This window comes from Rana temporaria, chromosome 8, assembly GCF_905171775.1.
Source record: "Rana temporaria chromosome 8, aRanTem1.1, whole genome shotgun sequence".
Lineage (NCBI taxonomy): Eukaryota > Metazoa > Chordata > Amphibia > Anura > Ranidae > Rana > Rana temporaria.
Window position 1 is genome coordinate 182445351 of NC_053496.1, and position 26967 is coordinate 182472317.

A 26967-nucleotide genomic window follows, 5' to 3' on the forward strand; every position below is an offset into this window, starting at 1 on the left:
GCGGATCGATTTCTTAGCATGTCAAGAAATTTTGATCCGCTGGAAATCCATCCCCGGGGACAAAAATCTGCGGAAACAGATCCGCTGGATCGTACACTTCAGGGGATCTATCCGCTGGAGTCGGTCCGCGGATCAATTCCAGCGGATCGATCCTCTCGTGTGTACGGGGCCTTAGTCTCTTTCAAGGTTTTTTTAAACAAAACTTGTAACAGTACGGATGGATGGTTAGGGGAGATTCAGGTGCCTTGCTTTGCGGATCACGGGTATGTTCTTGGATCCAGAGGACAAACCGTTCCACACTGGATTCAGTAACCACCGGATAGGCCTCTCTCACTGACCTAGCAGCCGATGCAAAGCTCGTTCAAAAGTCTCTGCCACAGACTTGATGTATGAAGTCGAGTCGTTGCACAGTCCTCTGCCACAGGACCGTGTAACCACACACACACACTTTGCAAAGTTCCAAAAACACAGCTACACAGTATCAGGATCTTTCAGCCAGCCGGCAGTACTGTGAGGTAGATTGACCAGGATGCATCCTCCAATTGAGTCCCCAATTGCTCGGCTTCTTCCCGCAGGCAAGACAGCGCAGGACCACCCCTGGACCAGTGTGCCCCAGAAACTCCTGGGCCTACTTTCAGTAGCAGAGCCTCGGGCCAGCAGGCTCAGAGGCCGAAAAATCGCTAAAACATCCCTGAGGCCAGGAGGGCCATCAGGTCAGGATTGGAAGACCCCACAAGAAAGTTGTCTGTCCTTAAGTACCCCTTCCCAGAATGCACAGCAATGGAGACCACGACCACTGGGCTGCTTCTGGGAAGAGAATACCCAATACACCCAGCCCGTTGCATTTCCAACCTTGACCCGTGGTGACAACGACACCTACAGTCAAGTGGAAAAAGTGCAACGCAGCTGAACTGGAAGAGAAACCCATAATTTGACATAATCATTCTGAGCTAAACTACAGCTCAGATAACTTAAATTTACGAATAACGCCTACCCAACAGGAGCAGGGCGCTACATAAATTAGAGATGGATATTTCATATAGTGTACAGTATCTCCTCATCATTTGTTGGGAACATGACGTTATATTGAGGAATGGAGATGGACCTTTCATATGATGTACAGTATCTCCTCCTCATTTGTTGGGAACATGACGTTATATTGAGGAATGGAGATGGACCTTTCATATGGTGTACAGTATCTCCTCCTCATTTGTTGGGAACATGACGTTATATCGAGGAATGGAGATGGACCTTTCATATGGTGTACAGTATCTCCTCCTCATTTGTTGGGAACATGACGTTATATTGAGGAATGGAGATGGACCCTTTATATGGAACATTTAGCTGTGGAGTAGATACATCGACGATGTTGTTATGGTCATCTCCAAGTCTCCTCAATTTTTTTCCTTACTGAATGCATTTGTTGGAAACAGGACATTATATTGAGGAATGTAGATGGACCTTTCATATGGTGTACAGTATCTCCTCTTAATTTGTTGGGAACATGACATTATATTGAGGAACAGAGATGGACCTTTCATATAGTGTACAGTATCTCCTCCTCATTTGTTGGGAACATGACGTTATATTGAGGAATGGAGATGGACCTTTCATATGGTGTACAGTATCCCCTCCTCATTTGTTGGGGACGTGGCCATAAGTGTGCGCAGCCTGTTGCATTAAGGTGTGCACCTCAAAGCTCCAAAACATGCTTTGTGACATATTTACCGTCTTTTTCCCCGCTCTCCATCCTGGAACAATGGGGGGACCTGGGCAGCAGAAAGATAAGGAACAGGGACAGGGGGGTGGCATATATTGGTACTAATCCCTTGTATTTTCCTTCTGAATTTCAGCGAGAGGGAGAGGAGGAGAAACCAATTTTCAGCTGTTGCAGGAGGAAAAGTACAGTTCGGTTCCACTAAATTCCACCCCCTGCAGACTCTTCTGTCCAGGTTCCTCGGGATTGGCAAAGAAGGATCACAGTTAAACTGTCATTCAATCATGCGATTGACAGGTTGCCAACCCCAGGATTAGGGTGGCACACCCCTTGCGCACACCTATGGACGTGGCATTATACTGAGAAATGGAGATGGACATTTCATATGGTGTACAGTATCTCCTTCTCATTTGTTGGGAACATGACATTATATTGAGGAATGGAGATGGACCTTTCATATGGTGCACAGTATCTCCTCCTCATTTGTTGGGAACATGACGTTATATTGAGGAATGGAGATGGACCTTTCATATGGTGTACAATATCTCCTCCTCATTTGTTGGGAACATGACGTTATATTGAGGAATGGAGATGGATCTTTCATATGGTCATCTTTACATTCAGAAGCTGAGAAAGACTATTTCCTGTGTACCTGTTAAAGACTTGCTTGGCTGACGTCCCTTTTGGTTCCCGATCCTGCTTGCTGTTCTACTACGCTGATTCTCCTGTTTCCTGGCTTGTCCTGAAGTACGCTGATCCCTGGCTCCCTGATGTCCTGGCTTGTTTGACTTCCGTTCCGGAATTCTGGCTATGTTTTGACTACATTTGCTTTTTACCTTTTACTATTATTATTATTAGTGTGATTTCAGTCTTATTCATGGTTTCAGAAAGGAAGGACCTAAATACCCTACCAGCATCAGGTGAAAACAGATTACTGGGATCTACTGGCTACTGGGAGACAACCGCTGGTAGACAGAGACACTACAACCTTACACTCTGGGATTCACAGTGCCACCAGCAGGTGATCCAGGTGTCAGGGCTGGGCTTCTGCTATTGCTAGCAGCTCACTTCTCAGTGCTCAAGGCTGCTAAGCTGTTGGTTAATTATCAGCAACTCATTGTTTCCACAGTAACTCAGCTGGTTAACATTACCTGCCTCATTATTCCTTCAGGCAGTCCCTTTTTGCTATTTAAAGTGCCTTGCTCATTTTCTCTGGGTCCTTGCGTGGTCAATATCTTCAGTGTGTCTCTGCTGCATTCCTGTTATGACTTGGCCTGGCCGACATCTTTCTGTTTCCTGGTCCAGATTTGTGTCTTCTGATAACGCTGACTCCTGGCTTCCTGATCCCGGCTCGTCTGATTACCCGCTCTGGCTTCAAAACCCTGGCCTCAGTTTTTGACTACGTTCCTGAACTGTGTTATGTTTGCTATTTTTCATTAAAGGTGTGATCTTTACCTGCATTTTCTGTCTCCGCCTGGTTTATGGTTCCACACACCCTGCCTCATGGTCCGTTCTTCTATTAGGTTATGTCGATGATTTCACACACAGATTATACCTCAAATCAAATCCAGACAATACACAAATAAAACGAATAACAACAATTTGAGTTTTAAACTAAAGAAAGAAGAAGAAAAAAACACAACAATGAAATACAACATAAGAGGCTCAATTCACAAAGCTTTAATACAAGAAGAAGGATCATTATTTTAGCCATGTGATTGGAATTTTCAAATCTCATTGGAATTTTATTTTTTATTTTTTTTACAGTAAATGATTACTAGCAAAGTAATATTTATAAACCCCAAGAGCACACTCACTGCTAATAGAGAACAGCGCCTACCGGGCATGCACGGTACCCACATCCGTCTGCCACCATCGTCCTTTCTTTGTAGTCCTCTATATATACCTCCATCACTGTGATGGAAAAATCAAGTCACCCACGTCCGTGCATTTTGCGCTAAAGTTTCTTATTGATCATTTCAGGTTAATTTTCTATGTATAAAACCTCAAATACAGGTAACTCTGCCCATTTACAGTGTTTATTCATGTAGAGGATTATTTCGGAGATGTAATATGGATGTGAGACTGGAACTACGGGAGGAACGTGAGCTCCATTGTGCTTCCTGTGTTTCTCTTTTATTAGACTTAAGACTGATATCATCTTCAATATTTAATGGACTAATTTCTTTATTATTCCCATGCAGATTATTTTTCAGTTATAGGAGGGACATCCCACCATTTGGAGTCTCCAAGAAAAAGAAGACCCAACAGAAGACTATAGGAGGGACATGCCACCATTTGGAGTCTCCGAGAAACAGAAGAAGCCAACAGTAGACCCATTTGTAATCTCCAAGAAAAAGAAGAAGCCAACAGAAGAATACAGGAAGAGCATCCCACCATTTGGATTCTCCAAGAAACAGAAGAAGACAACAGAAAACTATAGGAGGGACATTCCACCATTCGGAGTCTCCGAGAAACAGAAGAAACCAACAGAAGACTATAGGAGGGACATCCCACCATTTGGAGTCTCCAAGAAACAGAAGAAGCCAACAGAAGACTATAGGAGGGACATCCCACCATTTGGAGTCTCCAAGAAAAAGAGGAACCCAACAGATGACTATAGGAGGGACATCCCACCACCATTCGGAGTTGCCAAGAAACAGAAGACTATAGGAGAAATATCCCACCATTTGGAGTCTTCAAGAAACAGAAGAACCCATCAGATTACTATAGGAGAAACATCCTACCATTTGGAGTCTCCAAGAAAGAGAAGAAGCCAATAGAAGACTATAGGAGGGACATCCCACCACCATTCGGAGTTGCCAAGAAACAGAAGACTATAGGAGAAACATCCCACCATTTGGAGTCTCCAAGAAACAGAAGAACCCAACAGAAGACTATAGGAGAAACATCCCACCATTTGGAGTCTCCAAGAAACAGAAAAAGCCAATAGAAGACTATAGGAGGGACATCCCACCACCATTTGGAGTCTCCAAGAAACAGAAGACTATAGGAGAAACATCCCATCATTTGGAGTCTCCAAAAAACAGAAGAACCCGACAGAAGACTATAGGAGGGACATCCCACCATTTGGAGTCTCCAAGAAACAGAAGACAACAGAAGACTCCTCCCAATAAGCTCCACTTATAAATAAAACCAGGAATTTGGCCAGAATTTACCCCATTATAAACATTTTATTATATGGACGGTCAACAGTGTTTTTTATTCTGATGTCTGCGAAGTCTTGTCTGGTCACAATAACTTTTTCCACACTCCGAACAGGAAAAGGGACGCTCACCTGTGTGAGTTCTCTCGTGTTTACGAAGGCTTCCTTTTTCAGAAAAAGATTTTCCACACTCTGAACAGCAAAAGGGACGCTCACCCGTATGAATTCTCTGGTGTATAACAAGGTTTGCTTTTGAAGAAAAACATTTTCCGCACTCTGAACAGGAAAAGGGCCGCACTCCCGTATGTATTCTCTGGTGATTCACAAGGTTTTGTTTTGTAGGAAAACCTTTTCCACACTTTGAGCATGAATAAGGAAGCTCACTCGCATGGATTTTCTGGTGTTTGTGAAGGTATGCCTTTTCAGAAAAACATTTACCGCACTCTGGACAAGGAAAGGGACGCTCGCCAGTGTGAGTTCTAAGGTGTGTAAGAAGGATGTGTTTATCATGAAAACATTTTCCGCACTCTGAGCAGGAAAAGGGACGCTCGCCAGTGTGAGTTCTAAGGTGTATGAGAAGGTGTTGTTTCTCATAAAAACATTTTCCGCACTCTGAGCAGGAAAAGGGACGCTCACCAATGTGAATTCTCTGGTGCTTACGAAGGCAACTTCTACTAGAAAGAGACTTCCCGCACTCTAAACAGTCATAGGGACGCTCACCCGTGTGAGTTCTCTGGTGCTTATGAAGGCATCTTTTACTAGAAAGAGACTTCCCGCACTCTAAACAGTCATAGGGACTCTCACCCGTATGAGTTCTCTCGTGTTTACGAAGGCTTCCTTTTTCAGAAAAAGATTTTCCGCACTCTGAACAGCTAAAGGGACGCTCGCCCGTATGAATTCTCTGGTGTATAACAAGGTTTTGTTTTGTAGAAAAACATTTTCCGCACTCTGAACAGGAAAAGGGCCGCACGCCCGTATGTATTCTCTGGTGATTCACAAGGTTTTGTTTTGTAGGAAAACCTTTTCCACACTCTGAACATGGATAAGGAAGCTCACTCGCATGAATTTTCTGGTGTTTGTGAAGGTTTTGCTTTTCAGAAAAACATTTACCGCACTCTGGACAAGGAAAGGGGCGCTCGCCAGTGTGAGTTCTAAGGTGTGCAAGAAGGATGTGTTTCTCATAAAAACATTTTTCGCACTCTGAGCAGGAATAGGGACGCTCGCCAGTGTGTGTTCTAAAGTGTATAACAAGGTGTTTTTTCTCATAAAAACATTTTCCGCACTCTGAGCAGGAAAAGCGACGCTCACCAGTGTGTGTTCTCTGGTGTACACGAAGGTTTTGTTTCTTAGCAAAACTTATTCCGCACACCAAACATGACAATGTGCTCCCTCCTGTGTGAGCTCCCTCATGGGTTGAAGAGGGTTTCTGGAGATTGGATGGATCTGTTGATTGGTCAGCACTGTGAGAACATAGATGGACGTCTGATGTCATAGTATGGGAAAGATGGACATCTGAAGTCATAGTATGGGATTTCTCAGAAGGTTCCTCAGGATTAGAAGGATCCATTGGTCTTAGGTGGACATCTGAAGTCATAGTATGGGATTTCTCAGAAGGTTCCTCAGGATTAGAAGGATCAATTGGTCTTAGATGGACATCTGAAGTCATAGTATGGGATTTCTCAGGATTAGAAGGATCCATCGGTCTGACCAAATAGTAAAATGTTACTTTTGTAGACGATTGTGCAACGTCACCATCTTTTGCAGTAATAAGGCTTCTCTCCAATGTATCGATCTCTGAACAATACTTTCCATCTGTTGGAAGGAAATTTTTAAATATAATATGTTTGTTTTTATGCACCTTGTATTCAGGAGACATATATATATATATATATATATATATATATATATATATATATATATATATATATATATATATATATATATAATTGGTTCAACATTTTAAACTTTCCCAGAGCTCTGGAACTGAATTGGGTACAATCCTAACAGCAAACTATAAACACAAATCAGACCAGATGGTACACCCAAACCATAATGTCATGGAAACATAACGTTATATTGAGGAATGGAGATGGACGTTTCATATGGTGTACAGTATCTCCTCCTCATTTGTTGGGAACATGACGTTCTATTGAGGAATGGAGATGGACGTTTCATATGGTGTACAGTATCTCCTTCTCATTTGTTGGGAACATGACGTTATATTGAAGAATGGAGATGGACCTTTCATATGGTGTACAGTATCTCCTCCTCGTTTGTTGGGAACATGACGTTATATTGAGGAATGGAAATGGACCCTTTATATGGAACATTTAGCTGTGTAGTAGATACATTGATGATGTTGTTATAGTCATCCTCTAAGTCTCCTCAATTTTTTTCCTTACTGAACACATTTGTTGGGAAACATGACATTATATTGAGAAATGTAGATGGACCTTTCATATGGTGTACAGTATCTCCTCCTCATTTGTTGGGAACATGACATTATATTGAGGAATGGAGATGGACCTTTCATATGGTGTACAGTATCTCCTCCTCATTTGTTGGGAACATGACGTTATACTGAGGAATGGAGATGGACCTTTCATATGGTGTACAGCAGGAGTAGGCAACCTTTGAGAGATGGGGGATCTACCTGGAAACATTAAAGAGATCAAAGACCACCGAGATGCAGTGTACAGAGGTCAGTAGTACTCGGAATAGGTAGTACTGGGGTCAGGAGGGCAATGTATAGGGGGTCAGGACAGCTGGGCATGATGCTGGAGCCTCAAGAGGACATCAGTGGGGCTGTGTGTCAGGAGGGCATCAGGGGGCTGGGTTTCAGGAGGGGTGGGTATCAGGAGGGCATTAGGGGGTGAGTGTCAGGAGGGCATCAGGGGATGGGGAGCACAGAAGTTTTATTAAATGCGGAGTGGTTCAGGGAAGGAACAGTAAAAAACCTACATGTCCTGGTACCAGCCCCTTGGATCGGGAGGAAGGCCAGTGGGGATGACCGCGGAAGAGCTTGGGCGTGCTCAGAGAAGAGCCCGAACCTGACCGAGCTATTTCAGAGGCTTTCTCCGCCCCACAGCTGCACGTATGCATGGGGCGGGGCTTCCTCTGCAGCCTAGGATTTGGTGCCCGTGGAGCTCAAGAAAGGCCCGGGACGGCAACACTGGGACGCGTTCGTGAGCTACCTGTCAATGGTCGACAGGTAGCTCAGGATCGATGAGTTGTCAACCCCTGGTGTACAGTATCTCCTCCTCATTTGTTGGAAAGATGATGTTATATTGGGGAATGGAGATGGACCTTTGTCATGTTGGTCCAGCAGTAAGCATTTGCTTCCAGTGAAACTAGGTGCGAACTGGTTCTCAAGAAGCATAGCTTTGAATTATAGTGGCATCTGTGGACCTAAACTGTAAGAGTTAAATGTGATCAGTTTCTGCTCATTACTCACTTGAGCTGATATTCAGAGAAGATTCCTCCTTCATACATTGCTGATCACCCATCACATACGTCTCTTCTTCTTCCTTCTTCTTCACCTCTGCTTTTATATCAATGAGTTCCTCACCCTAAAACCACAAAATGATAAAAAGAAACATCCTCAAAACATGAGCACTAATACCCGGAGAACTCAGAGATGATGAACTTATACAAGTTGGACACATTTTCAAGTTGTAGATGCTCCAACCCCACCTACCTGATGGTGGGGGATGGTGTGACCTTCTTGTGTGGAATACAGAGGACGGGGACATCTCTCTGGTGGGTTCCTGGTATTAGGTGGCTCCATCATATCCTTGTGTCCTGAAAACTCTTCCTTCACGCCATACTCCTCATCCTCCTCTTTATACTCTTCTTTAACATCAATATTATCATCCCCGAGGTTTCCACTCTGAATATATAATAAAACACACACTGTAACACACATGATTGTTTAAAAATATTCACAAGGGATTGTTCCTCATTTACCTGATGATGGTGGGGGATGGTGTGACCTTCCTGTATGGAATTTCGGGAATACAGAGGACGGGGACATCTCTCTGGTGGGTTCCCATTACTGGATCCATCTGTAGGAAACACACACACTGACTGAATACATTTTTTCTATGTGTTTATCAGATGATGGGGGATCTAGGTGGAGCCTCCGTACTGCTCTCTCCTTTACAATAAAGTCTCCTCTTACCCGGTGATGTGAGGGGCGGCTGATTCTCCATCATGACGTCCTTGTAGAGATCCATGTGTCCTTTTAATAATGGATCATGGGATCAGCATCTATTTTTCAACTGCCCAGATGTCCTCTTCACTACTTCATTAAACCTGTGCACAAGTAAATTTTTAATAAGTACAATCCCAGAATCCTCTTCACCTATCTGGTCAGGTTTAATACCCTCCAGCTGTGTCTGTCTGCCCCATACTGGCACTATGTCATGTCCATTAAAGTATGCTGTACGCAGAAATGTATTTGCATTGAGTAGAGTCGGGACTGGCCAGAGAGGTATGCAGTTGGCCAGTTTGAACACGTATTGCAAGAATTCCAAAATTCCCAAAATATATAAATATTTAAAAGTGTATAGCAGTGTGCAGAGCATTCACCTACAATTTCCGTAATATACCTTCATTCACTTTACGGTGGTCCGTATCTATCCTTATCTATGTGGTCATTTAAATCTATCCGGTCTATAAACCAGAGGCTCTGGATGGACATTTGGATAGAAGCTTCTATATTTAGGATGTATCTGGTCTATAAACCAGAGGCTCTGGATGGACAGTTGGATAGAAGCTTCTATATTTAGGATGTATCTGATCTATAAACCAGAGGCTCTGGATGGACAGTTGCATAAATGGTTCTATGTTTAGGATGTATCCGGTCTATAAACCAGAGGCTCTGGATGGACAGTTGGATAAATGGCTCTATAATTAGGATGTATCCGGTCTATAAACCAGAGGCTCTGGATGGACACTTGGATAAATGGCACTATATTTAGGATGTATCAGGTCTATAAACCAGAGGCTCTGGATGGACATTTGGATAGAAGCTTCTATATTTAGGATGTATCTGGTCTATAAACCAGAGGCTCTGGATGGACATTTGGATAGAAGCTTCTATATTTAGGATGTATCTGGTCTATAAACCAGAGGCTCTGGATGGACAGTTGGATAGAAGCTTCTATATTTAGGATGTATCTGATCTATAAACCAGAGGCTCTGGATGGACAGTTGGATAAATGGCTCTATATTTAGGATGTATCTGGTCTATAAACCAGAGGCTCTGGATGGACAGTTGGATAAATGGTTCTATATTTAGGATGTATCTGGTCTATAAACCAGAGGCTCTGGATGGACAGTTGGATAAATGGTTCTATATTTAGGATGTATCTGGTCTATAAACCCGAGGCTCTGGATGGACAGTTGGATAGAAGCTTCTATATTTAGGATGTATCTGATCTATAAACCAGAGGCTCTGGATGGACAGTTGGATAAATGGCTCTATATTTAGGATGTATCTGGTCTATAAACCAGAGGCTCTGGATGGACAGTTGGATAAATGGTTCTATATTTAGGATGTATCTGGTCTATAAACCAGAGGCTCTGGATGGACAGTTGGATAAATGGCTCTATATTTAGGATGTATCCGGTCTATAAACCAGAGGCTCTGGATGGACAGTTGGATAAATGGTTCTATATTTAGGATGTATCCGGTCAATAAACCCGAGGCTCTGGAATAAAATTAGAATAAAAGGTTCTATATTTATGATTAGGGATGGGCTCAGTTGTGTTCGGATCGTACCCACCAGGAAGCCGTCATTGCACACCGCCAATCATAGGCAGTGAGGTATTTCTCACAGCTGCACATACACACGCTGCCTATGATTGGCGCTGTGCAGTGATGGCTTCCTGGTGGGTATGATCCGAACATACCTGAACCCATCCCTATTCAGGATGTATCTGGACACATATTATAAAATATCTCCAATATACAGGATGTGATATGTCTGTAGTAGTGAATGCTGGAGATAAAAGACGTCACAGTGACTATGGAGGAAGAGGACGGACATGACGGGGGTTACTGGGTGTAAATATAAAATAATATCTTATTACCTCCTCTGTGTAATCCAGTGACGTCTCCTCTCCACCTCGTTCTTCTCTCTCTCAGAACTTCCTGTATTTCCCTTTAATCACCTTTTCTTACATCACTTCCTGTTTGTACTTTACATCACTTCCTGTCATAGCGTTCCACTCACACTCGCACAGTAAGTGATATCACCATCTTGTGGTCGTTGTAATAACTGCGTCCTACGTTACGTCTTAATGTTTTGCCCTGTAGCTTATTCTTCGGATATATTTCATACATTATGACCGTTAATGACACACGCACGTCATATAATAAGGGTTTGATTTGTATTTGTACACGCTCTGCATGCTCCTTTTTTTTTTTGCACTTTTATAATCTGCATTTTGGGCTAGAAATATTACAAATTACGAACGTTAGTTATACCAGAACGAGCGCTCCCGTCTCATAACTTGCTTCTGTATTTTTTAACAACGTTTTAAACAAAAGTCGTTTTTCGGGTTGTAAAAAATTATCGTGTGTGGGCTATAACGACGTGGAAAAACCCGCGCATGCTCAGAAGCACATTATGAGACGGGAGCGCTCGTTCTGGTAAAACTACCGTTCGTAATGGAGTAAGCACATTCATCACGCTGTAACAGACAGAAAAGCGATGGTGTGTGGGCAACGTCGTTTTAATGACGAAGTAGGAAAAAACAAAGTTTTTTCTAGATGCCGAAAAACTTTGTTTTTTTCATGCCGAAAAATGATCGTGTGTACGCGGCATAAGTCAATAGACTCTTCTATAAGATTATATCGGTGATTACACACTCAGGGCTAGATTCAGGTAGCCCTGCGTAATATTGTGCGGGCGTAACATATCTCCGTATTCAGAAATAACTTGCGCCCTAAGTTACGGCGGCGTAACGTATGTGCTCCGGCATAAGCCCGCCTAATTCTAATTTGGATGATGTGGGCGTGTTTTACTTAAATTTAGTGTGACCCCACGTATTTGACGTTTTTTACGAATGGCGCATGCGTGGTTCGTAAAAGAATCCCAGTGCGCATGCTCGAAATCCTGCCGCAAATCGTCAATGCTTTAGACGTGAACGTAACTTACGTATAGTCCTAGTCGCGAACGACTTACGCAAACGACATAAAAATTTGATGCGGGAACGACGTTCATACTTAAGATTGCGTACGCCTCATAAGAGCAGGAGCAACCTTACGCTGAAAAAGCCTAACGTAAAAAAAAAGCGCCGGGCGTACGTATATATGTGAATCGGCGTATCTACCTAATTAGCATATGCCTCGCGTAAATCGACGGAAGCGCCACCTAGCGGCCAGCGTAAATATGCAGCCTAAGATACGACGGTGTAAGACACTTACACTAGTCCGATCTTAGGGAAATCTATGCGTAACTGATTCTATGAATCAGGCGCATAGATACGACGCCGCAACTCAGAGATACAACGGCGTATCTGGAGATACGCCGTCGTATCTCCTACCTGAATCCGGCCCACAGTTTATACCTCGCATCAAAGCCAGACAATAAACAAAAAGCAATTTGATAGAATTTTAATATTTATAGAATGACAAACAAACTGATCAATGAAATACAATGTGAGGCTGAATTCACAAAGCTTTAATACAAGTGGAAGGATCATTACTTTAGCCATGTGACTGGAGTTTTTCAAATCTTGTTGGATTTTTTTTACACTATTATTAGCAAAGTAACAATTAAACACCTGACAAGCTGAGAAGTGTGCCTACCGAGCATGCGCGATACCCACATTAATCTGCCACCATCTTCCTTTCTTTGTAGTTCTCTACCTTTAAGCCCTGTACAAATGGCCCAGATTCTCGTCAGGAAAAAAACGTTGTTTTTCCTGACGAGACTCCTGGCAAGATTCTCTTTTGCATGGAACGAACGCGGTGACGTCATCGACTACCACAAGCATACACTCGTCAAATTTGATGCCGTCGCAGCCATCTTGCATCACCCTAAATATGCCTTTGGAAGCTACCGCGCATTCGTCAAGTCATTTCGAGCATGCGCGGGTTTCCACGGCGACAGGTAAGTATACAGACGCTCGGGTTTCTCGACAGGAAAACACTACCGAGAATCACGACGAGAAAATAGAGAGCAGGTTTTCTATTTCTCTTGTCGAGATTCTGGGCAGTTTTCTTGAGGAGAAACCTCAAAGCCTCGTACACACGCTCGGTTTACTCGGCAAGAAAGCTCTGCCAGCAGTTTTCTTGCTGTTTCTTGTTGAGAAAACCGAGCGTGTGTACGAGGCTTCAGACTTATGTTATGCGTAAAATTTATACCATAAATTTATACCATAGTTTGAAAGTTGTTCGGATGCTCTGAGTTGTGTCTTGTCATGTGCAAGAAGGGAGTGTTCCTGAGCGAAATATTTCCCCCACTCCATACATGAATAGAGCACCATATTTAGGACGGACTTCTGTGTTTACCAGTGATAGTGGTGAGCAGGGAGCAGAGAGCTTGAGCCAGAGGTGGTGGAACCGAGTTCCAGCTGAAAATAAGCCCTGGATATTAGATATTATAGCCGCATATTACAACCAAGAACTAGGCAGGACTCGTTTGGCTGCCGAGCTGGAACTGTTTATTTGAAAAAGTATACAGGCTTTTATACACTTGAGAAGGAGGTTCCCCCCTCCTGATCATATTACCCTAACAATACAAACTGTAACCAGAAACATAAATTAACATGAGCTAATTAACTAGTCATTTAATCAGCCTAGGTGACTCAGATGTCTGACCTTTCAGGTCAGACTTGCCTTCTTCTAGCTCAGAAGACACAATATACATTATAGACAAGTGCATTAGTTTTCGTTCGAATGCATTTTTGTCCGAATTTCTGGGATTTTTGCATTAGTTTTAACAAACGATAACAAATGTGCAGAATCCGAAAGATCCGACATAAAAAAGCTTTATTTTCGTTTCCTTGCGACAACAGTTCGATATAGATAGAAGATTCGACATGACGATGACAATAGCGATCTGTGTCTTTCGAACCTGCGGTCGAATGTGCCTAACCTAACTCTATTAGTCCAAGATTATTCAACATAGAGAGAAAAGATTTGACATAGAGAGAAAAGAGTAGACATTATAGAGAGAAAAGATTTGACATAGAGAGAAAAGAGTAGACATAGAGAGAAAAGATTCGACAATATAAAGACATGAAGATTCGACATAGAAAGAAAAGATTCGACATTATAGAGAGAAAAGAGTCGACATTATAGAGAGAAAAGAGTCGACATTATAGAGAGAAAAGATTCAACATAGAGAGAAAAGATTCAACATAGAGAGAAAATATTAGACATTATAAAGACATGAAGATTCGACATAGAGAGAAAAGATTCAACATAGAGAGAAAAGATTAGACATTATAAAGACATGAAGATTCAACATAGAGAGAAAAGATTAGACATTATAAAGACATGAAGATTCGACATAGAGAGAAAAGATTCGACATTATAGAGACATGAAGATTCGAAATAGAGAATAGAGAGAAAAGAGTCAACATGGAGAGAAAAGATTCGACATTATAGAGCAGGGATATGCAATTAGCGGACCTCCAGCTGTTGCAAAACTACAAGTTCCATCATGCCTCTGCCTCTGGGTGTCATGCTTGTGGCTGTCAGAGTCTTGCTATGCCTCATGGGACTTGTAGTTCAGCAACAGCTGGAGGTCCGCTAATTGCATATCCCTGTTATAGAGACATGAAGATTCGAAATAGAGAATAGAGAGAAAAGAGTCAACATAGAGAGAAAAGATTCGACATTATAGAGACATGAAGATTCGACATAGAGAGAAAAGATTCGACATTATAGAGACATGAAGATTCGACATAGAGAGAAAAGATTGAGAAAATAAAATTCCGAAATGAAATATTTCAGTGTGCACGTGTCTAATACATTATCATAAGTATAAACACAGAACACCTTCGGACAATAGCAGACCTACTTACAATAAACACATTATGACAGGGGGCCCCCAGACAGGTGGCATGCTGATGACATCAGCATCTGCTTCGAGTCCCAAGCTGGCCGAGTCCATCATGGCTTTTTTAATACTGTCCTTTTGCATTAAATAACAGAACATCTTCCTAAATGCTTGTAGCTCCAAATTCTGGGGGCCCAAGAGGCTAACATTCAGTCCCCTTCAAAAGCCTCTTTTTCTTGGAAAAATATTTTCCACACTTAAATATGGACGGTCATCAGTGTGTCTTTTTTTTGTGTCTATGACGATTTGTCTGGTCAGAAAAGCCTTTTCCGCTCTCTCCCATATGAGTTCTCAGGTGTTTACGAAAGCTTTCTTTTTTTTTAGAAAAGCGTTTTCCACACTCTGAACAGGAAAAGGGACCCTCCCGCCGATGTGTTTTCTGGTGTTTCTGAAAGTGTCCCTTTAAAAGAAAACATTTCCCACACTCTGAACAGCAAAAGGGACGCTCGCCCGTGTGAATCCTGTGGTGTTTCAGCAAGTTCCCTTTCTCAGAGAAACATTTTCCGCAGTCGGAACAGGAAAAGGGACGCTCGCCGGTGTGCGTTCTCTGGTGTTTCAGCAGATTTCCGCTTTCAGAAAAACATTTTCCGCAGTCTGAACAGGAAAAGGGACGCTCGCCCGTATGGGTTCTCTGGTGTTTCTGCAAGTTTCCTTTATCAGAAAAACATTTTCCGCACTCTGAACAGCAAAAGGGACGCTCACCGGTGTGACTTCTCTGGTGTATAATAAGGTTTCTTTTATCAGAATAACATTTTACACACTCTGAACATGAATACGGACGCTCAACCTCTTGAACTTTCTGGTGTTTAAGAAGTTCTTTTCTCTCAGTGAATGATTTAATGCACACCAAACATGACAAGGAGCTCCCTTCTGTGTGAATTCCCTCATGGTCTGAAGAGGATTTTTGGGGATTGGATGGATCTGTTGATCTATCAGCACTGTGAGAACTTAGATGGACATCTGAAGTCATAGTATGGGATTTATAAGAAGCTTCCTCAGGATTAGAAGGATCCGTGGATCTTAGATGGACATCTGAAGTCATAGAATGAGATGTATAAGAAGATTCCTCAAGTTTTGAAGCATCTGCTGATCTTAGAAGGACATCTGAAGTCATAGTATGGGATTTATCAGAAGGTTCCTCAACTTTCGAAAGAACCGTTGATCTTAGATGGACATCTGAAGTCATAGTATAGGATGTATCAGAAGATTCCTCAAGTTTCGAAGGATCCATTGATCTTAGATGGACATCTGAAGTCATAGTACGGGAATTATCAGAAGATTCCTCAAGTTTCAAAGGATCCATTGATCTTGGATGGACATCTGAGGTCATAGTATAGGATGTATCAGAAGATTCCTCAAGTTTTGAAGGATCTGCTAATCTTAGATGCACATCTGAAGTCATAGTACTGGAATTATCAGAAGATTCCTCAAGTTTCAAAGGATCCGTTGATCTAAGATGGACATCTGAAGTCATAGTATGGGGTTTATCCGATTTCTCAGGATTAGAACGATTCTTCGGTCTTACCAACCAGTAAAATCTTACTATTCTGGGAGCTTCTGCAATGTCTCCATCTCCTGCAGTGTAACCTAGAGATGTCATAAGACGTTTCTCACATTTATTGGTCTCTGAATGATTCTGTCCATCTGTTGGAAGGAAATTTTTTGAAATATTATGTTTTTTTTTTATACACCTTGCAGATATATATCAGTTCAGCATTCTAAACTTTCCCAGAGCTCTGGTACTGAATCAGGTGCAATCATTACAGCAAATTGTCAATAAAAACCTGACTAGACGGCACACCCAAACCATACTAGGCAACAGTATGTGTACATTATGGACATTGTTCCAGCTCGGCAGCCAAACGAGTCCTGCCTAGTTCTTGGTTGTAATATGCGGCTATAATATCTAATATACAGGGCTTATTTTCAGCTGGAACTCGGTTCCACCACCTCTGGCTCAAGCTCTCTGCTCCCTGCTCACCACTATAACTGGTAAACACAGAAGTCCATCCTAAATATGGTGCTCTATTCATGTATGGATGGACCTTTCATATGGTGTACGGTATCTCCTCCTCATTTGGTGGGAACATGACGTTATATTGAGGAATGGAGATGGACCTTTCATATGATGTACAGTATCTCCTCCTCATTGGTTGGGAACATGACGTTATATTGAGAAATGGAGGTGGACCTTTCATACGGTGTACAGTATTGCCGCGTACACACGATCGGAAATTCCGAATGTGAGCTTTTGGTTGGAAATTCCGACCCTGTGTAGGCTCCATCGGAATTTTTCTGTCAAAATTTCCGTTAAGAAAAATTTGAGAGCTGGATCTCAAATTTTCCGACAAGAGGAGTTCTTGGAGGAAATTCGGATCGTCACGCATGCTCTTAATCAATTCGACGCATGCTTGAAATCATTGAACTTCATTTTTCTCGGCTCGTTGTAGTGTTCTTGACGGTTGGAATTTTGTTTGAACCTGTGTATGCAACACAAGTTTGAGCCAACATTCCATCAGAAAAAAATCCATGTTTTCTTGTCGGAATTTCCGATCGTGTGTTTGCTTCCAGTTAAACTGCCTGTGGATCTTGGTAAGTCAGCACTGGGGTGCTAACTTGGTTGTCAAGAAGGATGGCTTTGAATTATAGAGACATTTGTGGCCTTAAACTTTAAAAGTAAAACGTGACCAGTTTCTGCTCATTACTCACTTGTGCTAATATTCAGAGAAGATTCTTCTTCTTTATTAGGATTCATAACCTCATCCCTCATACTCTGCTGATCACCCATCGCATACGTCTCTTCTTCTTCCTCCTTCACCTCGGCTTTTATATCAATGAGTTCCTCACTCTAAATCCACAAAATGATAAAAAGGAACATTCTCAAAACATGAGCACTAATACGCAGAGACCTCAAGAGGAATATCTCATACATTTTTTAATAATTTATATTTTTAAGTCGTGGATTCTCCAACTCCACCTACCTGATGATGGTGAGGGATGGTGTGACCTTCATGTATGGAATTCCGGGAATACAGAGGACGGGGACATCTCTCTGGTGGGTTCCCATTACTGGATACATCTGTAGGAAACACACACACTGACTGAATACATTGTTTCTATGTGTTTATCAGATGATGGGGGATCTAGGTGGAGCCTCCGTACTGCTCTCTCCTTTACAATAAAGTCTCCTCTTACCCGGTGATGTGAGGGGCGGCTGATTCTCCATCACGACGTCCTTGTAGAGACCCTTGTGTCCGTCTCAAGATGGATCATGGGATCAGCATCTGTTCTTCAACTGCCCAGATGTCCTCTTCACTACTTCCTTTATCCTGTGCACAATTATATTATCACTAAGTACATTCCCAGAATCCTCCTCACCTACCTGGTCAGGTTTAATACCCTCCAGCTGTGTCTGTCTGTCCCATATTGGCACTATTTTATGTCCATTAAAGTATACTGTAAACAGATACGTATTTGCATTTTGTGTGTAGAGTCGGGACTGGCCAGAGAGGGATTACTTACTTGATGCAGTTGGCCAGTTTGAACACGTATTGCAAGAATTCCAAAATTCCCAAAATATAGAAATATTTAAGAGTGTATAGCAGCGTGCAAAGCATTCATCTACAATTTTCATAATATCCTTACATTCACCTGACAGCGGTCCTTATCTATGTGGTCATGTGATCTATAAACCAGAGGCTCTGGATGGACAGTTGGATAAATGGCTCTATATTTAGGATGTATCCGGTCTATAAACCAGAGGCTCTGGACGGACAGTTGGATAAATGGTTCTATATTTAGGATGTATCCGATCTATAAACCAGAGGCTCTGGATGGACAGTTGGATAAATGGTTCTATATTTAGGATGTATCCGGTCTATAAACCAGAGGCTCTGGACGGACAGTTGGATAAATGGTTCTATATTTAGGATGTATCCGGTCTATAAACCAGAGGCTCTGGATGGACAGTTGGATAAATGGTTCTATATTTAGGATGTATCCGGTCTATAAACCAGAGGCTCTGGACGGACAGTTGGATAAATGGTTCTATATTTAGGATGTATCCAGTCTATAAACCAGTGGCTCTGGATGGACAGTTGGATAAATGGTTCTATATTTAGGATGTATCTGGTCCATAAACCAGAGACTCTGGATGGACAGTTGGATAAATGGCTCTATATTTAGGATGTATCTGGACACATATTATAAAATAACTCCAATATATACAGGATGTGATATGTCTGTAGTAGTGGATGTTGGAGATAAAAGACGTCAGACAGTGACTATGGAGGAAGAGGACGGACATGACGGGGTTACTGGGTGTAAATATAAAATAAGATCTTATTACCTCCTCTGTGTAATCCAGCTATGTCTCCTCTTTACCTCATTCTTCTATCCCTCAGAACTTCCTATGTTTGCCTTATATAACGCCCTGTCCTTTTCTTACATCACTTCCTTTTCCTACTTTACATCACTTCCTGTTTGTGCGTTCCACACACAGTAAGTTATATTGCCATCTTGTGGTGGTTTTAATAACTGCATTCTACGTTATGTTTTGAGAGGTTGATGAGAGATGGAGATATACCTTTCATATGGTGTACAGTATCTCCTCCTCATTTGTTGGGAACATGACGTTATATTGAGGAATGGAGATGGACCTTTCATATGGTGTACAGTATCTCCTCCTCATTTGTTGGGAACATGACGTTATATTGAGGAATGGAGATGGACCTTTTATATGGTGTACAGTATCTCCTCCTCATTTGTTGGGAACATGACGTTATATTGAGGAATGGAGATGGACCTTTCATATGGTGTACAGTATCTTCTCCTTATTTGTTGGGGACATGACGTTATATTGAGGAATGGAGATGGAACTTTCATATGGTGTACAGTATCTCCTCCTCATTTGTTGGGGACATGGCCATAGGTGTGCACAGCCTGTTGCATTAAGGTGTGCACCTCAAAGCTCCAACACATATGCGTTTGTGACATATTTACCGGCCTTTTCCCTGCTCTCCATCAATGGGGGGACCTGGGCAGCAGAAAGAAGAGGGACAGGGGGTGGCATATATTGGTACCGATCCCTTGTATTTTCCTCTTGTGGGAGCTGAATGTTGGCGAGAGGGCGAGGAGGAGAATCCAACTTTCAGCTGTTGCAGAAGGTAAATACAGATCGGTTCCACTAAATTCCACACCCACCGGCTCTTCTGTCCAGGTTCCTCGGGGTTATCAAAGAAGGATCATGGTTGATCTGTCACGTTCCTGCTATTAGGATTAGGGTTTGCCAGGCACACACCTTGCGCATTCCTATGGACGTGACATTATATTGAAAAATGGAGATGGACCTTTCATATGGTGTACAGCATCTCCACCTCATTTGTCAAGAACATGAAATTATGGTACGTGGTCTCGGGCAGCAGAACAAAACACTGAAGTGAGAGGCACTAGTAGGGAAGGACCTATAGGAAATACCCTACCAGCATCCAGCATCAGATGGAAACTGATTACTGGAATCCGCTGGAAGACACCCTCTGGTAGACACAGGAAATACAGCCTTCCCCTATGGGAAGAACAGCACCACCAGCAGATGATCCAGGTCCTGACACCTTGCCTCATGGTTGATTCTTCTATTCGGTTACATTGATGATTGCACACACAGATTATACCTCACATCAAATCCAGACAATGCAAAAAATAAAATGAAAATCAACAGATTGATAGAGCTTTAGTATTTATAAATGTGATACAATGGAAAACAAACTGAACATTGAAATACAACACATGAAGCTCAATTCACAAAGCTTTAATACAAGGGTAGAAGGGTCGTTATTTTAGCCATGTGGCTGGAATTTTAAAATCTCATTGGACTTTTTTCATTCATATATTGTTTTTGTTTATTATTACTAGTAAAATTACAAATACCCGACAAGCACCGTCAATGCTGATAGAGAATAGCACCTACCGGCAACGCACGGTACCTACAGTAGACTGTCATCAGCTTCCTAACTTTGTAGTCCTCTACGATTACCGCCATCATTGTGATGGAAAAACAAAGTCATACATGTCCATATAATTTGTTCAGATGTTTCTTATTGAACTTTGCTGGTCAATTTTCTACGTATAGAATGTCAAATACATGTAACTCCGCCCACTTACAGCATTCATACATGTAGAGGATTATTTCAGGGATGTAATATGGATGTGAGGCTGGAACTACGGGAGGGGAAACGTGAGCTCTATTGTGCTTCATGTATTTCTCTTTTATTCGATTTATAACACTGATATCATCTTCAATATACAACGGACTCATTTCTTTATTATCCCACGCAGATTGTAACGTCTTTATGTTCGGTAACTCCCACCATTTGGAGTTTTCGAGAAACAGAAGAAGCCAACAGAAGACTCATCCTGATAAGCTCCACCTATAAATAAAAACAGGACTTTTGCCAGGATGTGCCCCATTATAAATTAATTTTTTTATCCTCCAGGTGTTCTATGGACTAAACAGTTCTACCCGATTAAAAGCCGTCGTACATTTGTTGAAACGCGACTTTTGCCAGGAGGTACCCCATTATAAACCCAATAAAAGCCGTCGTAATTTGTCGAAAAGCACCAGAAGGCGTCTTTTCTCCGATTAGACTTATGTGATCTGTACAACATCTATCACAGTCTGAAAGTCGTTCAGATGCTCAGAGCTGTGTCTTTTCAGGGGTTTTCGAGAAACAGAAGAAGCCAACAGAAGACTCGTGCCTAACAAGCTCGTCCTATGAATAAAAACAGGACTTTTGCCAGGATGTCCCCCATTATAAACAAATTTTTTATCCTCCAAGTGTTCTATGGACTAAACAGTTCCACCCAATAAAAGCCATCGTACATTTGACGAAACGTGTCAGCAGGCGTCTTCTCTCTCTGATTAGACTTATGTGATCTGTACAACATTTATCACAGTTTGAACGCTGTTCTGATCTTCTGAGCTGTGTCTTTTCAGGAGTTTTCGAGAAACAGAAGAAGCCAACAGAAGACTCATCCTGATAAGCTCCACCTATAAATAAAAACAATACTTTTGCCAGGATGTACCCCATTAAAAACCCGATGAAACGCACCACAAAGCGTATTTTCTCCGATTAGACTTATGTGATCTGTACAACATCTATCACAGTCTGAAAGTCGTTCATATGCTCGGAGCTGTGTCTTTTCAGGAGTTTTTCGAGAAACAGAAGAAGCCAACAGAAGACCCATGCCTAATAAGCTCCACCTATAAATAAAAACAGGACTTTTGCCAGGATGTGCCCCATTATAAATACATTTTTTTATCCTCCAGGTGTTCTATGGACTAAACAGTTCTACCCGATTAAAAGCCGTCGTACATTTGTTGAAACGCGACTTTTGCCAGGAGGTACCCCATTATAAACCCGATAAAAGCCGTCGTAATTTGTCGAAAAGCACCAGAAGACGTCTTTTCTCCGATTAGACTTATGTGATCTGTACAACATCTATCACAGTCTGAAAGTCGTTCAGATGCTCAGAGCTGTGTCTTTTCAGGGGTTTTCGAGAAACAGAAGAAGCCAACAGAAGACCCGTGCCTAACAAGCTCCACCTATGAATAAAAACAGGACTTTTGCCAGGATGTCCCCCATTATAAACAAATTTTTTATCCTCCAAGTGTTCTATGGACTAAACAGTTCCACCCAATAAAAGCCATCGTACATTTGACGAAACGTGTCAGCAGGCGTCTTCTCTCTCTGATTAGACTTATGTGATCTGTACAACATTTATCACAGTTTGAACGCTGATCTGATGTTCTGAGCTGTGTCTTTTCAGGAGTTTTCGAGAAACAGAAGAAGCCAACAGAAGACCCGTGCCTAATAAGCTCCACCTATGAATAAAAACAGGACTTTTGCCAGGATGTACCCCATTATAAACTAATTTTTTATCCTCCAGGTGTCAGCAGGTGTCTTCTCTCTCCGATTAGACTTATGTGATCTGTACATTTATCACAGTTTGAACGTTGTTCGGATGCTCTGAGCTGTGTCTTTTTAGGTGTTTTTTTTTTTCGAGAAACGAAGACTCAGCCTAATAAGCTCCACACATTAATAAAATCAGGACTTTTGGCAGGATGTACCCCATTATAAACTCATTTTTTTCATCCTCCAGGTGTTCTATAAACATTTTCCGCACGATAAAAGAATGCTCACCTGAGGGAACTCTTTGGTGTATAAGATGGGATTTTTCTTGGAAATATATTTTCCACACTTCGAACATAAATGTGGACTGTCAGCAGCATCCTTTTTTTTGGTGTCTCCGAAGGTTTGTCTGGTCACAATACTTTTTTCCGCACTTCAAACAAGAAAAGGGGCGCTCACCTGTATGAACTCTCTGGTGTTTAAGAAGGTATCCTTGGTCCGAAAAACATTTTCCGCACTCTACACAGGAAAAGGGACGCTCGCCTGTATGAATTCTCTGGTGCGTACGAAGGTTTCCTTTACTAGAAAGAGATTTCCCGCACTCTGAACAGTGAAAGAGACGCTCACCCGTGTGAGTTCTCTGGTGTTTACGAAGGGTTCCTTTTTCAGAAAAACATTTTCCGCACTCTAAACAGCAAAAGGGACGCTCACCAGTGTGAATCCTCTGGTGTATAACAAGGTTTTCTTTCTTGGAAAAAACTTTTCCGCACTCCGGACAGGAAAAGGGATTGTCACCATGAATTCTCTGGTGATCGCGGAAGGATCCTTGGTTAGAAAAACATTTTCCGCACTCTGAACAGGAAAAGCTACGGTTACCCGAATGAATTCTCTCGTGTTTATGAAGGCATCCTTTATTAGAAAAACATTTTCCGCATACTGAACAGGAAAAGGGACGCTCCCCTGTGTGACTTCTCTGGTGTGTAAGAAGGATGTGTTTCTCATTAAAACATTTTCCGCACTCTGAACAGGAAAAGGGACGCTCACCTGAGTGACCTCTCTGGTGTTTAAGAAGCCTTTGTTTCTTAGGGAAACATTTTCCGCACTCCGAACATGAATAAGGACGCTCAGCCTTGTGAGATTTCAGGTGGTTAGCAAGTGCGGTTTTCCTAGTGAATGATTTCCCACATACTAAACATGGCAATGTGCTCCCTCCTATGTGAGCTTCCTCATGGGTTGAAGACGGTTTCTGGGGATCGGATGGATCTGTTGATCTAGCAGCACTGTGAGAACTTAGATGGACATCTGAAGTCATAGTATGGGATTTATGAGAAGATTCCTTAGGATTAGAAAGGCCCATTGATCTTAGATGAAGCTCTGAGGTCATAGTATGGGATTTATCAGAAGATTCCTTAGGATTGGAAGGGCCCATTGATCTTAGATGAAGCTCTGAGGTCATAGTATGGGATTTATTAGAAGATTCCTCAGGATTGGAAGGGCCCATTGATCTTAGATGAAGATCTGAGGTCATAGTATGGGATTTATCAGAAGATTCCTCAGGATTAGAACAATTCAATGGTTTTACCATCCAGTAAAATGTTACTTTTGTAGGAGATTCTGTGATGTCTTCTGCAGTGCAACCTGGAGATGTAGTAAGATGACTCTCATATGTATTGCTGTTCGAAAAATACTGTCCATCTATTGGAAGGAAATTTTGAAATATGTTACATTTGTTTTTCTACTCCTTGTATTCAGAAAATCATATATATCAGTTCAGCATTCTAAACTTTACTGGTGGCACAAATCTTTCATATGGTGTACCGTAGACTTGTGCACACTAAAATATTTTGTTTCAGAATTTCCTTTTCGTCCAAAAAATAAATTTATTTAGTTACTCCCGAAATTCCTTTTTATTCATTTTGTTTCGTTAAAAAACGCATCCATACGAAAATCTGAATTACTGTATTTATCGGCGTATAACGCGCACTTTTTCCCCTTAAAATCAGGGGGAAATCGCGGGTGCGCGTTATACGCCGATCCCCGCTGTCTCTGTGTCTCTGAGCCGAGCAGAGTGTACTGCGCACTCGGCTAGGCTCGGCCACGCTCGGCTCCGCCCGCAGCCACGCGAGAGGAGCTGAGAGAAGCCGAACACACAGGAAATCCGTCTCCTCTCTGTGCCAAATCCAAAAACAAACACCGCTGCAACCTCGGGCAAGGTGCAGATGGACTCGCAGACGGACACGCTGGACGGAGACGGACACCTCCAAAGCCGCAGACGGACACCCACAAGGCTGGACGGACCCCACCCAAGGAAGCTGCAGACGGACACCCACAAGGCTGGATGGACCCCGCGCAAGGCCGCAGACGGACACCCACAAGGCTGGACGGACCCCGTGCAAGGCCGCAGACGGACACAGGGCAAAAATGTAAGTTTTCTTTTTTTCCCTTAAACTACCTTTCTACCGCTATACACCGGCACGCGCTATACCCCGATAAATACGGTAATTAAGGATCGAATCTGTCATTGAAGGCTTATGGTGTCTGTCGAATGTTCTAAGAAGATTCAACGAAGCAGCTAAACTGTACGACGCCGCAATTGTATATTTCCGGTCGAATGTTCCGCCTACAAGCTATAGAAGAATTCTAATGTTGTACGACACTAGTAATAATTATATTTATAAATTATTATTACTAGTCAACCAACATTCAAATTCTTCTATAGCCTATGGGCGGAGAATTTGACCGGAAATGTACGACTGCGGCGCCGTACAGTTTAGCTGCTTGTCGAATCTTCTTAGAACTTTCGACAGACACCATAAGCCTTCAATGACAGATTCGACATTTGTATGTTTTTCGCTGCTTCATTGTGCCGTGGGAGTGGTGCCCCGCTGTCCATGCTGGGGAGGGATACTTAAGGGGCAGACGCCGTTCTTCGGGGTCCTTCGCCGATCGTGTGTACGCGGCATTAGAGTTTGCTTATAGTTAAACTGTCTATGGATATTGCTAAGTGAACACTTGGGTGCTAACAGGTTCTCAAGAAGCATAGCTTTGGATTAAAGCGACATAAGTCGGCTTCAACAGAAAATTAAAAATGTGATCAGTTTACGCTCATTACTCACTTGAGCTGATATACAGAGAAGATTCCTCCTCTTTATTGGGATTCATAACCTCGTCCTCCTTCATACATTGCTGATTCCCCATCACATACGTCTCATCTTCTTCCTTCTTCACCTCGGCTTTTATATCTTTCGGTTCTTCACCCTAAAACCACAAAATGATAAAAATTATCATCCCCAAACCATAAGCACAAATATCCGGAGACCTCAAAGATGATAATCTCATGCAGTTTGGAATCACTTTAAAGTCGAAGATGCTCCAACTCCACCTACCTGATGATGGTGGGGGATGGTGTGACCTTCCTGTGTGGAATCCCGGGAATACAGAGGACGGGGACATCTCTCTGGTGGGTTCCCATTACTGGATCCATCTGTAGGAAACACACACACTGACTGAATACATTGTTTCTATGTGTTTATCAGATGATGGGGGATCTAGGTGGAGCCTCCGTACTGCTCTCTCCTTTACAATAAAGTCTCCTCTTACCCGGTGATGTGAGGGGCGGCTGATTGTCCATCATGACGTCCTTGTAGAGATCCTTGTGTCCTTCTGACGATGGATCATAGGATTGGTAGTCTGTTTTTCAACTCCTCTGATTTCCTCTTCCCTACTTCATTTATCCTGTGCACAATTAAATTATCACTAAGCACATTCCCAGAATCCTCCTCACCTCTCCGGTCAGGTCTGTGTTTTATTAATAGAGATAAGAGTGATGTCATGTGACCTCCCAGAATCCTCCTCACCTCTCCAGTCAGGTCTGTGTTTTATTAATAGAGATAAGAGTGATGTCATGTGACCTCCCAGAATCCTCCTCACCTCTCCGGTCAGGTCTTTGTTTTATTAATAGAGATAAGAGTGATGTCATGTGACCTCCCAGAATCCTCCTCACCTCTCCAGTCAGGTCTGTGTTTTATTAATAGAGATAAGAATGATGTCATGTGACCTCCCAGAATCCTCCTCTCCTACCTAGTCAGGTTTAAAAAC

General features: G+C 42.4%; 4 protein-coding genes across 5 annotated transcripts in view; all 4 read right to left on the reverse strand.

The window, feature by feature from the left end:
• The window catches only part of LOC120910202 (gastrula zinc finger protein XlCGF26.1-like), a 1148070-nt gene extending 1128487 nt beyond the window's left edge, over positions 1-19583 (reverse strand). The window contains exons 1-3 of one of the 2 annotated variants that reach the window (XR_005741404.1): positions 19311-19583; positions 18158-18291; positions 18003-18041 (exon numbers count right to left, since the gene is read on the reverse strand). Coding sequence is in view for 1 of the 2 variants with exons in the window: in XM_040322083.1 (XP_040178017.1) it covers positions 18158-18188 (31 nt within the window). In the remaining variant the exon portion in view is untranslated. Of the gene's footprint in view, positions 1-18002; positions 18042-18157; positions 18292-19310 lie in introns of those variants that run through there. The other variant, XM_040322083.1, reaches the window with a different exon arrangement.
• LOC120910032 (gastrula zinc finger protein XlCGF26.1-like) lies at positions 3375-8616 on the reverse strand. The gene is made up of 3 exons (XM_040321880.1): positions 8581-8616; positions 8338-8452; positions 3375-6695 (listed from the first exon to the last, which is right to left on the reverse strand). The coding sequence occupies exons 2-3, from the start codon at positions 8387-8389 to the stop codon at positions 4927-4929; spliced, it is 1821 nt and encodes a 606-aa protein (XP_040177814.1). The 5' UTR covers positions 8390-8452; positions 8581-8616; the 3' UTR covers positions 3375-4926.
• LOC120910090 (oocyte zinc finger protein XlCOF22-like) lies at positions 14928-17977 on the reverse strand. Its single transcript, XM_040321953.1, has 3 exons — positions 17944-17977; positions 17672-17810; positions 14928-16606 (listed from the first exon to the last, which is right to left on the reverse strand). The coding sequence occupies exons 2-3, from the start codon at positions 17748-17750 to the stop codon at positions 15177-15179; spliced, it is 1509 nt and encodes a 502-aa protein (XP_040177887.1). The 5' UTR covers positions 17751-17810; positions 17944-17977; the 3' UTR covers positions 14928-15176.
• Positions 19584-20673: 1090 nt separating the features above from the next.
• On the reverse strand, positions 20674-26289 carry LOC120910111 (zinc finger protein OZF-like). The gene is made up of 3 exons (XM_040321981.1): positions 26256-26289; positions 25986-26127; positions 20674-24564 (listed from the first exon to the last, which is right to left on the reverse strand). Exons 2-3 carry the CDS (start codon positions 26065-26067, stop codon positions 23240-23242), a joined length of 1407 nt encoding a protein of 468 aa, XP_040177915.1. The 5' UTR covers positions 26068-26127; positions 26256-26289; the 3' UTR covers positions 20674-23239.
• Positions 26290-26967: the final 678 nt, after the last annotated feature.

Bases quoted from the DNA above. Each gene is read 5' to 3' on its own strand.
- LOC120910111 (XM_040321981.1), bottom strand. From the start codon at position 26,067: ATGGGGAATCAGCAATGTATGAAGGAGGACGAGGTTATGAATCCCAAT. The intron at 24,565-25,985 runs GTGAGTAATGAG...TCCTTCCAATAG, and splicing joins TTCTCTGTATATCAGCTCAA to ATGGACAGTATTTTTCGAAC.
- LOC120910032 (XM_040321880.1), bottom strand. From the start codon at position 8,389: ATGGGTGATCAGCAATGTATGAAGGAGGAATCTTCTCTGAATATCAGC. The intron at 6,696-8,337 runs GTGAGTAATGAG...TCCTTCCAACAG, and splicing joins TTCTCTGAATATCAGCTCAA to ATGGAAAGTATTGTTCAGAG.
- LOC120910090 (XM_040321953.1), bottom strand. From the start codon at position 17,750: ATGGGTGATCAGCAGAGTATGAGGGATGAGGTTATGAATCCTAATAAA. The intron at 16,607-17,671 runs GTGAGTAATGAG...TCCTTCCAACAG, and splicing joins TTCTCTGAATATTAGCACAA to ATGGACAGAATCATTCAGAG.